This window comes from Yamadazyma tenuis, chromosome 5 (genome assembly GCF_029203305.1).
Source record: "Yamadazyma tenuis chromosome 5, complete sequence".
In the NCBI taxonomy this organism is placed as follows: Eukaryota; Fungi; Ascomycota; class Pichiomycetes; order Serinales; family Debaryomycetaceae; genus Yamadazyma; species Yamadazyma tenuis.
In genome coordinates, this window is record NC_089465.1 from 819729 (window position 1) to 830210 (window position 10482).

The 10482-nt window shown below is 39.5% G+C and overlaps 7 protein-coding genes across 7 annotated transcripts; 2 read left to right on the forward strand and 5 right to left on the reverse strand. All coding sequences in view use genetic code 12, as the record gives it.

Annotated features, from left to right (window-relative positions):
• Nucleotides 1–144: 144 nt before the first annotated feature.
• On the forward strand, nucleotides 145–3063 carry PSN45_004064 (uncharacterized protein; the record flags this gene model as incomplete). Its single annotated transcript, XM_006686114.1, has 1 exon — nucleotides 145–3063. The coding sequence occupies one exon, from the start codon at nucleotides 145–147 to the stop codon at nucleotides 3061–3063; it is 2919 nt and encodes a 972-aa protein (XP_006686177.1).
• Nucleotides 3064–3760: 697 nt separating this feature from the next.
• On the forward strand, nucleotides 3761–4219 carry HPA3_2 (D-amino-acid N-acetyltransferase; the record flags this gene model as incomplete). The annotated part of the gene is made up of 1 exon (XM_006686113.1): nucleotides 3761–4219. The coding sequence occupies one exon, from the start codon at nucleotides 3761–3763 to the stop codon at nucleotides 4217–4219; it is 459 nt and encodes a 152-aa protein (XP_006686176.1).
• A 26-nt stretch (nucleotides 4220–4245) lies between these two features.
• PSN45_004066 (uncharacterized protein) lies at nucleotides 4246–5211 on the reverse strand (the record flags this gene model as incomplete). Its single annotated transcript, XM_006686112.2, has 1 exon — nucleotides 4246–5211. One exon carries the CDS (start codon nucleotides 5209–5211, stop codon nucleotides 4246–4248), a length of 966 nt encoding a protein of 321 aa, XP_006686175.2.
• Nucleotides 5212–5983: 772 nt separating this feature from the next.
• Nucleotides 5984–6385, reverse strand: SLU7 (mRNA splicing protein; the record flags this gene model as incomplete). Its single annotated transcript, XM_006686110.1, has 1 exon — nucleotides 5984–6385. The coding sequence occupies one exon, from the start codon at nucleotides 6383–6385 to the stop codon at nucleotides 5984–5986; it is 402 nt and encodes a 133-aa protein (XP_006686173.1).
• A 153-nt stretch (nucleotides 6386–6538) lies between these two features.
• Nucleotides 6539–7628, reverse strand: PSN45_004068 (uncharacterized protein; the record flags this gene model as incomplete). The annotated part of the gene is made up of 2 exons (XM_006686109.2): nucleotides 6539–7217; nucleotides 7459–7628. 2 exons carry the CDS (start codon nucleotides 7626–7628, stop codon nucleotides 6539–6541), a joined length of 849 nt encoding a protein of 282 aa, XP_006686172.2.
• A 156-nt stretch (nucleotides 7629–7784) lies between these two features.
• PSN45_004069 (uncharacterized protein) lies at nucleotides 7785–9431 on the reverse strand (the record flags this gene model as incomplete). Its single annotated transcript, XM_006686108.2, has 1 exon — nucleotides 7785–9431. The coding sequence occupies one exon, from the start codon at nucleotides 9429–9431 to the stop codon at nucleotides 7785–7787; it is 1647 nt and encodes a 548-aa protein (XP_006686171.2).
• A 165-nt stretch (nucleotides 9432–9596) lies between these two features.
• PSN45_004070 (uncharacterized protein) lies at nucleotides 9597–10403 on the reverse strand (the record flags this gene model as incomplete). The annotated part of the gene is made up of 1 exon (XM_006686515.1): nucleotides 9597–10403. One exon carries the CDS (start codon nucleotides 10401–10403, stop codon nucleotides 9597–9599), a length of 807 nt encoding a protein of 268 aa, XP_006686578.1.
• Nucleotides 10404–10482: the final 79 nt, after the last annotated feature.

Below are 10482 nucleotides of genomic sequence, written 5' to 3' on the forward strand. Positions count from 1 at the left end.
TCTATTACACAATTGGCAATTTTGCGGTTACTGCATAAAAGCCCTGAGGATGGGAAAGTGCGACGGCGGAACCACCTTTAGATCTAGTATCATAACTTCCAGTTTATACGCATAGTTCTTTTCCTTCTATATTCCCAATACGTTATGGATTTCCAAGAGGATTTAACGGTTCTGGGGGATACACTTGACAAGCTGGGTAAAGTGAAGCCAGTGTGTACCTTTTGTAAACGACGGAAAATTAAATGTGACCGTGGCATTCCTTGCTCATCTTGTATAAGGTTTAACAACAAGGAATGTGTGTATGTGGACCCCAATCCCAAATCAATCAAGAAGAAGGCGAGCAAGCCTTCAAAGAAGACATTGGAACTGGAAATAGAGATTTTGAAAGAGAGAATTGGTGAACTTCAGAAGAGTATCGTTAATGATAGAGGGGACGTGGTTGGGGAAACATCTCCAAATGGTAAACCTCCTCTTGCTTCGTATTCATTGGACCACGCCACGGAAGCGAGGTACGAGAATGATTTTGACGAGTTAATGCAATTGGTGGAGGAGCATAGCTGGAATGAGTCATTTAACTTACTTAATCAGGGAAGTGTAGTGTTTGACCACGAGCCACTAGGTAGGAAAAATTTTGGGTTTTTCTCCTGGAAGGCATGCTATGTGGTGGATCCTGCCTTAAAGTATATGGGTGCATATGCCAAAAGATTGCACCAGGAAGGTAAGGGGTTCTACGGATCTAATGATTTGAGTGAGGCTAACACAAGAAGGATCAATGGTTTTTTCCTGTACAACGTGGAACCTTTAGTTCACAAGAACGAGACTTGTGTGCTTCCCAACTGTCATCTTTGCAGTGGTTCCAATTCTATGGAAGTGGAAGAGCCTCCTCAAAAAGTGAACCGCTCTAGCTCGATATTAAATCCCATTAATGTTCTTAATAATAAAGCTGAAACCAAGTTTTCTGAACTTTTTGAACTACAGAGAAAAATCGAGTTGTTCTTGCCATCAAAGAGAATCATTCTAACCTTTCTCAACAGGTTTTTCAAAACCTTGTATACTTTCATGCCAGTTATCGATGAGTCTGACTTCAAGTCTCAGGTCTGTAGACTCCTTGAAGGAACAGAACTTGATGAGCGGCCTGTGAGCTTAAGGATAAAGACCAAGTTGGATTTTGCGTACTTGGGTATACTACTTTTACTTCTAAGGTTGTCGTATTTGGCTTTGTTGCCAATGAATCAATGGACCAAAAGTGCAATAAAAGACCACTATATGGAAGAAGAAATTGAGGAAGTTAGAATGTTATTAAATCATAATATTGGCCTCGATGCTGCGAGGTTGTCTCAAGACTGTGTGGGTGTTTTTAATTTGTGTGGAGTCATTAACCTCACCATTTTCCAGTTGGTATTGGTCACTAGAACGTATAGCATCTTTGCGCCTGAAAAGGGAGATGGTCCAGAGCAAGGTGAAGCTCAAATACTTAATACTACGTTATTCCAAATGGCTTACGGTTTGGGTATTCACCGTGAACCAAATAACACCACTGTTTTCCAAGATGAAAAATCGAAGAACTTGATTAGAAAAATGTGGTCAATGCTATTGATGTTGGATCTTAACCATTCATTGGAATATGGCGACCCTTTAAATGTGAGCCGGTTTTCTTATGACACGCTTTATCCAACTTTCCGAAAAGAGAACTCAAACTTGATTGATTTGAATAGAGAGAAATTCGTGGTTGAATGTTATCAGTTTATGGAAATCTGCTATAAGCCTTTGATTGGGTTCATTAGTGAATTACTTGATGTCAACGCTACTTATAATGTGACCACACTCTGCAAAAAGCTTCGGTATTTGAGAGCCACTTTATTTAATCCACAAGATGGACTCATAACTTCTTGGGTTCGTAAGTTTGATGCTTCACAGGAGACAAATACTATGCTCAACTTGACCAAGTATAAGATTCAATTGCAATTTTCCCATTTCATTTGTACCTTATATTTCCACTTGTATAACTATTTCGAAAAGAAGAAGCTATTTGAAGTGGCATTCTATTACCTTTTCAACTTGATGAACAAAGTTTTGTTGGTGTTGTTTCCTTTCTATTTTGAATTGGTCAACCTAAAGAGTGTTGAACCTACTATTGATTTTGTGTTGGTACCTGGTATACAATCACTTTTACATAAGGCAACATTATTTTTGTTGTCCTTAATGGTGAGAATCAAGATCAATATTATCGCTAGTATGGATGCCCCAAACCATATGTTATTATTCCGGTCCGATATGCAATACAGAAGAAATTTTGATAGTTTATGCAGCTTGTTTCATAAATTACTTGAAATAAGTAGCTGTTTGACGAGCATTGCAGATGCATACAGCAAAAAATACTATTACTCCTGGATGATTTCACGAGTGAATAAATTCTTCTTGAGCCTCATCAAGTCTCCAGATTTCAGAGAAATTGTTTACAATGGATCTGCTTCATTCCCAATCTTTGCCGATTTTGAGAAGGTTGATAAGTTACAAGAATTGTTGAACTTATGTCTTGAAACAAAAGCAAAGTTATCCAGTCTGAACCCAAATATCGACAAGTCTTACACCAGAAACGACGCAGACCTCTTTGATTCTTCTTTGGTCAACCCATACAAAGAGACAGATATATCACCTTTTAATGATACTAATTATTCAAGTACTGTATCCTCTAACTTTGAAAAGGAATCGATGGATAGAACCACTAATGATGGAAGAAACACAATGAGTTCTGATATGGGTGATAATGGAATTCCTCTGGAAGAAGTCGATAACATCTGGTTGCAGTTACTTGGAGTCCGTGATGGTTCTGTCAATGAAGCCGAAGACTTTTTGGGTCATGATATTCCTCAAACCAGCTTTTCATATCCAGAGGCTACAAGAGTTCCACCTGAAATGAGTAAGCAAATGGGAAATATGAACATTCAAAGCCCAAATTTCAACTTTGAACAATCCCCATTTCTTGGAGCCAATGGGGAGCTAACTCAAAAATCGGTTGTTGATGCGTTCTTAATCGACGAGCTATTTGGAGATTTCTCTTGAAAGCAAAATATAAAATGGAGGACTTGAAAAAGTCACTACCTGTAAATAGATTAACGACTGTTTTATGCAAATATCTCAATATATGACTGTACATAATCGTCCCAGAAAGAAGAAGAGATGTGAGCAAGATTTCTAAATGTTCAAACGCATGCAATCAGTTTGAAACTACCATTTGAAACCCGCCAAGAGGGTCTTCTTTTAGTACTTTAGCAGCAAGATAAATGCCCCCCAGTTTAGGAAAGAGAGGGCTTTTCCGCTAATATGCTTATTTACGGAATCCGAAGTCCTTATCGGCGATACACCTCTCCTAAACAAACTGAGTCAGAAATATGGTGAATCAATGAAAATTCATCATGCTGACAGTTCTGCTAGCCTATTCATCTTTGTAAAGTGGCTAGCAGACCTGCTACGTATAGCTGACAATATGCATAAAATTTCTAGTGTTCAACAGTTGTTCCCGCAAGAACAAAAGCCTAGTATGGACTTTTAATAAGAGAGGGGTTTAAGCAATAAAGGAAACTAGCGACAACACAACACCCCATGACTGTATCTGACTCACATCAGAAGCATAGCCAAAGCAGGCGGGATTTACTGGATCGCCATATTTGCCAAAATTGGCAGTTGTATCCCCCTGGTCTCAATTATAAAATCTCAATCATTTTCCTAACCTTATCATTGAGAAAATAATATCCTAACAATGTCAGTAGTTATTAGACCAATTGAATTGAAAGATAAAGAGGCCTGGACTAAATTGTGGTGTGATCCTGAACAATCGTACCTCGAATTCTACAAGGGCCTTGATAAAGTCACCAAAGAGGCAACTGAAAATACTTTTTCTAGGTTCTTAGATCCCAATATTGCTTCCTACGCGGCAGTTGCAGAGGTGAATGGAGAATTAATTGGGTTTGTCACGTACCTCACTCATATCTACACTTGGTCTGAACAAGACAAGACCTACTTGGGAGACTTATACGTTAGTCCAAACAGCCGATTAGGAGGGGTAGGAAGAAAGTTGATCGAATATGTTTATGGTGAAGCTGACAAATTGAACTGTCCCAACGTCTACTGGTCAACTCAATTTGAAAACCATCGTGCACAGTTATTGTACACCAAGGTGGGTGTTAAATCCGGATTCTTGCTCTACAGAAGACCATAGGAAAGTTCTTTATTCACGTACGTAAATCAATTCAACAAGTTGTCAATTGAACTCTTTCTCAAGCTAAGTAACGTTTTGGTGGCATTAATTTCTTCATCAATATCCCCATTTATAACAACCAGTTTAGGAGGGCTTTTGAAAAGCTTCTTTTGTGGTAACGACAAGGCCGGATCAGGTAACTGGAACTTTGAGTTGTATCTGAATCTGTTAGGAGGCATGTCGGGTGTTATAATGGGGCTAGGGAGCTGGAAAGAATCTTCATCTTCATTGTCATTGAATTCGAGATTGGTATCTTCGAAAGTAATTGGTAGGTTTCCAGAGCTGGTTGAACTTCTGCTACTGCTGCTTCCCAATCCTGTCAATTCGTTGTGGTCGACACTCAATTGGCCGTTTGCTTCCTCTAGTAACTTCTTGAAGCTGAAATCTTTGTCGATGTTTCTATAATCGTTGACATTCAAAGGATATTTAGTGAAGGTATTGTCAAAGTCAAACTCAGCATCTGACAGTCTTAGTAACTCCAGTTGTTTCTGTATTAAATGGTGAAGGTACATGATATATTCAACCGAACTCTTCAAGATTGTCAACTTGTACATCCCATCAATCTTGGAATTATTATTGACGGACTTCTCCCCAGGAGACTTGCTAGTTCTGCAAGCAGGTATCAAATACTTCAAGGCTTCAAACTCTCTATTGATCTTGATTCTTCTTCTCTTTTCGATAAGTGAATGTAATTGTTTGGTTTCCATCTTTCGTTTTGCCAACTCCTCTTCGTTGAAATTGCTGGTGGATCTTCTTCTTTTCTTCTTGGACTCACCCGTTGTCATCAAAGGGGAAGAGAATGGAAGTTCAGACGGTAATTGGTGGTCCTGTTCATCATTGTGGTGGTAATCAGTTAATATCTCGAAGCTACTATTATGTTGATCCAACTCCTTGTTGAGTTGGATAATTGTTGTCTTCAACACCGGAGGCGGTGGGAACTTTTTGTTAGGCATGGGTAATAATATTTTGAATACAAGCAGAAATTTATTATTACGGCTTTGGCAGCAAGCGTATGCCCAAGTTTTTATAAGTTTCAATAAAGTTATCGAACGTGGCTATTCCTAACACAAGAACCCTAAAAAAACTTTACCAAATAGGATTTTGTGTTACCAATACTGCCTTGTGGTATGGGCACCTGGAGTAGGGCTGAAGTTTAAATTGTTTAGGAGTATCCAACGTGTGACAAATTGGTACCACGCAAGTGCAGTAAGATTAAAGCACGAGTTTAATTGAAGGCTCGTGTGATTAAATTTTCTTTTCAACAAAATCAGTTGCTAACGCTTGTATAGCTTCCACCACGTGGGGAGAACGTTTTCGCGGTGTGTGGTACCCATTTTTTTTTTTGCAGCCATGCGTTGAGTAAGATAACCGAGAAAGGATAATAAGACATGAAAAAGTATATGGCAAGGGTATAAAGGATGGTGAATGAGTATAGAGGTTACTGGGAGTGATTGCTAGTTTTGTCAGTTGCAGGTAAATATTTGGTGCTCATGAAATGAGTCTCCCAGTCTATGAAAATATCCCTTCTATTGTCACATACCGGTTTATATGCGTGGCATGCCATTCTTGTCATTTGGGAGCCATGAAACGTGTGCGGCATTGTGCAGCTGAAATCGAGATTGTTGCTAGATTTGCTAAACCCTGTTTAAGCACAGTAGTTGTTCTTTCTTCTGTTATCGGCGTCCCTGGTCTTTTCATGATTTGTTACCCGTGTCCCTAGTGTTTTCATGATTTGTTACTTGCTTCCCACTCATTGTCATTTTGAACGGTTTTGATAGACTTGATATAACTGGGTACATCGTCCCGACTTCTCATTAACTTCTCATGTTTATCTTGCTTGTTGTTGTCCTTTATATCTTTCCGCAGAAGGCCCAACTCCGTTAACTCCAACTCATAGTCGGTGTCGTCGCCCTCGTCATCGCCGTTTACGTTGAGTCCGGTGGAGTTTTCTTTCTTTGTGTAGTCTACTTGGTACCCTTCCCACTTATCACGCTTAGCATCATAACTATCTTTCAGAAACCCATCGCCGTGCTTGGAATAGCTGTGGTCCTTCACCTCTTCCAGCTGACCTTCCTTGTACCACGGCGTTTGCTTTATGAATTTGGGAATGTATTTGTTATCTTCCATAGTCACACGGGTTTTTTTTATCTCATCGCGCTCCGCAAATGTTTGAATACTGCGATTATGTTATATTGACTATTCTACAGGCTTGGCCAGGTTGACCATATTAAATGAATTCCCATGCTGGCCACATAGGAGGTGTATGCTTTGCTTGTGGACTCAGAATCCAGTCCATTCTTCTTCATCGTCGTCTTGTTCACTATCGTCTTCGTCTTCTCCAAACCACCACTTTTTGGAACGTGGATCTTCCAACACATCCTCCTTGATCTTATCTCTGTAGGTTCGTAACTTAGCACTCTTGCTCAACTCTTTGAATAGTTGCACGATCTGTTCCGGTATATCATCTCCAAATTCTTCCAACTCATCCAAATATATATCACACAAATGGTAAGGAATGGCCATGTTCTTGTTGAGGGTTAAAGGTCTCTTCATGAATGAATTGAACTCATCGATAAGTTTTTTGTCCCAGTTATTGTTGTTCAAGTACGTGAAGTTGTACCTTAAGATTCTTCTGATGAGCATATAGTACTTATCCATTCTCCACTGGTCAATACCAGCCCATTCTTTGATGATAATGACCCAAAACGCCTCATTGTACTTAACCCAGTCCTTGGTCTTGACTCCGCTATTATTGAAGATTCTGGCCAAGTTTTCACTGAGATCTTGTTGGTTTTCAGGCCCATCGCATAACCACATAGAATAGTATAATCCCTTCCAGAGTTTTTCCACTTGTATTAAAGTCAACTTGAATCCATTCACACTGATGTACTTTTCTAAAGATTCCACAGCCTCTTGTCTTGTTTCCTCATGTGTAGAGGCTAATGCTTTAACTAGTTTACTGGACATTGCAAATGATCAAAGGTGTAGAGAAAAAAACTTTTGAGATGGTGTTCGCAGAATCAAAACCCACCTAAAATCGCTGGACAAAAAGACCAAATCACACACAAAAAAAACTACATATATTTGACGAATATAAAGATTAAACAGCATAAGTACATATCACTTCATATAGGACATAGCGAGATAGGTCCACTTTCAACGCTTAAACGATCAAATATCTGATTGGAATGTGTAATAACTTGACGGCGTACCCAACAACTCCCATCATTATGAAACCAATACCCACGGCCCTGATGATTTTCAAGTACTCCTTCTGGTCAGGCTTTTGACATCTCTTGATGAAGGCGGTTCCGTCCTTAAGGAATTCAGTAGGAACTTCAGTTAATTTTTCAAATCCTTCGGCAGCCATATTCTAATGATATCTGGTCTTTTGAAAAACTCGTTCACTTTTGTCAACGCGATAAAGTGCATTCGAATCCCCGGTACGCACACGACACTCGTATAAAGATATACCCCAAATAAATTTATCCTCTATATATCAACTAGCTAATTAAACTGGTGGATGCTAGAATAGCTCTAAGAAAGGTTCATCATCTTGTCGTTGTTTAATCATTTCTTGTTCTCTCTTTTCTTCGATCTTTTTGGCCAATTTGGGCAATCTGGTCTTGAAAAACTGCGTAGCTTCGGCTCTCATCTGATAATCCAAGCACCATTCATTGATCAAAGGTTGTACTTGTCCCACAAGCTGGTTGTTCAACTTGGCTTCAATCATCCACTTGATGGCTTGGTAGTACAAACTTTGTATTGACCATAGGGTGTTATTAAGACCAAGATACTTGAAGTTAAATGAACCTCTGGTGACAGAGAACTGGTAGTTATGGCTGTTGAGTAACTCCAAAAACTCAAATACTTCTTGTTCAGTGCCCAGCCTCTTAAGGAAATTCCAGTAAGTTTTGTATGCAACCACTGAAAATCTGCCATTGGAACTCTGAAAGAGAGACCAGATTTGCCTCATGATATTCACTCGTTTCTGTATCAAATCCTCGGTAAACTGTAGATATCTTTCGTAATCAAAGTTAACATCATTCATGAGATCTGGGAGTGTCGAATGTTTGGCTTGGGGGTTGATATTCTTAATGTAATAGTCCAATACCATTTTCTTATTGAACTTGGTGGTCAAGTCTGTCCATTTGAGTAGATTCCCCCAAAAGAACCCAGCTTCTTGGCTCTCCAAGTATACACTAGCGTGGCTTTGAAATGCATTGATGAATTTCATCGACTCGAAATACCGGTGGTTGTAAGATAATGCAATGACAATGGAATTCAAAACGCCAATACTGATATTGGTATCCGAAATGATTTTGTTTGGTACTTTTTCTCCACTAACGTCCACTCCGTATATCTCGTGGATCAACTGATATATGCTGTCGACTTTTCTGTAGTACCCGAGACACAAAATGATATTTTCAATCTGAGACTCAAGCTTATTATGCTTTAAAAACGAGTTCAACAACTGACTCAACGGCATCCTTTTATAGTAACTATGGGCCACGTTTGTATTCACTATGAACACATCATTTTCGTATACCTTCCATAGTCTCGGATCCCCCCCGTTAATCTTGAATCGTATGTCCCACATTTTTGGGGTATATTGGTCCATGTTGAACTCTTGATCGAATCTATCGAACCATTTGTTTGCCAAATCAAACTTGTTGTTGGAGAACTCAAACACAATAAGATTTTCAAAGTCTCCAACGCTTAATCTAATGCCGGTGGAAATACTTGGTTTGTAAAATTCAACTCTTAAACTCTCGGAATATATGGATACATGATCTTCAAAGAGTAGGTTGGAGTACAAATCTCTGATTCGTGCTCTCCAGGTATCTGCTTTTGTCTGGAGCTCGCTGACACGAGCTGGAGCCATCTTCCCTTGGCGAGCTCTGGTAAGCTCCAATAAGGTGTCGATTTGATGGTCCATGAGTTTGCCGATAAAAAAGGTGATTTCTTGTGGAGTCAAATGGGAGGCTTGACGATTGGAGATGATGGTTTGCAAGGTTTCCATTAGCCGGAGGTATTGCTTATCCTTGAGCAAATTATAGATTTGATATTTGATATAAAGTTGATGTTCGACCACTGAGCTAAAATGAGCACTTGACAAGCTACTCAAAAACTTTGCTGAAGAACTTTGACATAGGTATTGTTTGACAGACATGGATTTGACGGCTCGGGGACTGGTGTTATGAAAAGTTTCAGTCAGATACTCGGTGTACGAGGAAGCCTGTGCTTGGGTCGAAAGCAACCGCCTACACGGCCTTATCCCGTACTTGATCATTAATGTTGAAAATTTTCAGGTCGCTTTTTTTCGCAATACATACTACTAAAACTTACTAGGAATTTTGGTGATGTGAATGGCGTTGTAGTCGGCAATGTCCAACAAGCCTGTTGAGACATTTCCACCATTGTTAATGAATTGAAGAGAATCTTTCGTCCCTTTAATGGCCCATTGAGCATTTTGGTTGATGTCACTACCAAGCTCATGGCAATATTCGTAACCGGACTTCAAATCAGCGCAAACTTTACTCACCAATCCAATATCATAGGCCTCTTGAGCGCCAAATATTTCACCTGTCAAAGCGTATTGGTTCAACTTAGACTTGTTGTTGACGAGAAATGGAAGCCTTTGTAATGATCCCATGTCTGCAACAATACCGATTTTGATCTCTCTGATGGACATTTTGACACCTTCAACCGCCACACGGATAGAACAGGTAGCAGCAATGTCCATCGCCAAACCATATGAGATCCCATTCAACAAGCAAATGGTTGGGGTTCTGATTCTGGCAGGTGTTGAAATGGCTTCCTGAAATTCAATGATGTGTTTGTATAGCGTATCATATTTCTGCCTGTATGACAAACTATCATCTTCCGCAAGTTGTGTGAGGATGGCTGCATCCTTCAAGTTCAATCCGCTCGAAAACGATTTTTCAATTGAAGATGAAATCAAAATAATGTTGGTGTCTGGGTCTTTATCTAACTTTTCCAAAAGCTCTTGGTACCCTCTCCATGTGGATTCAGCAAATGCATTAAGGGTCTTGGGGTTATTGAACTGAAGATTAATGAATCCTTCTTCGATCTCCTTAACTATGAATTCGGGATGTTGGTAGTTTTCTGAGCTAAATGGCATTGTTGGTCAAAAAAATCAAAACTTGTGGGGTTCTCACATTTTAAATACTTTTGAGATTATATCCCACGGCTTTGTAAAA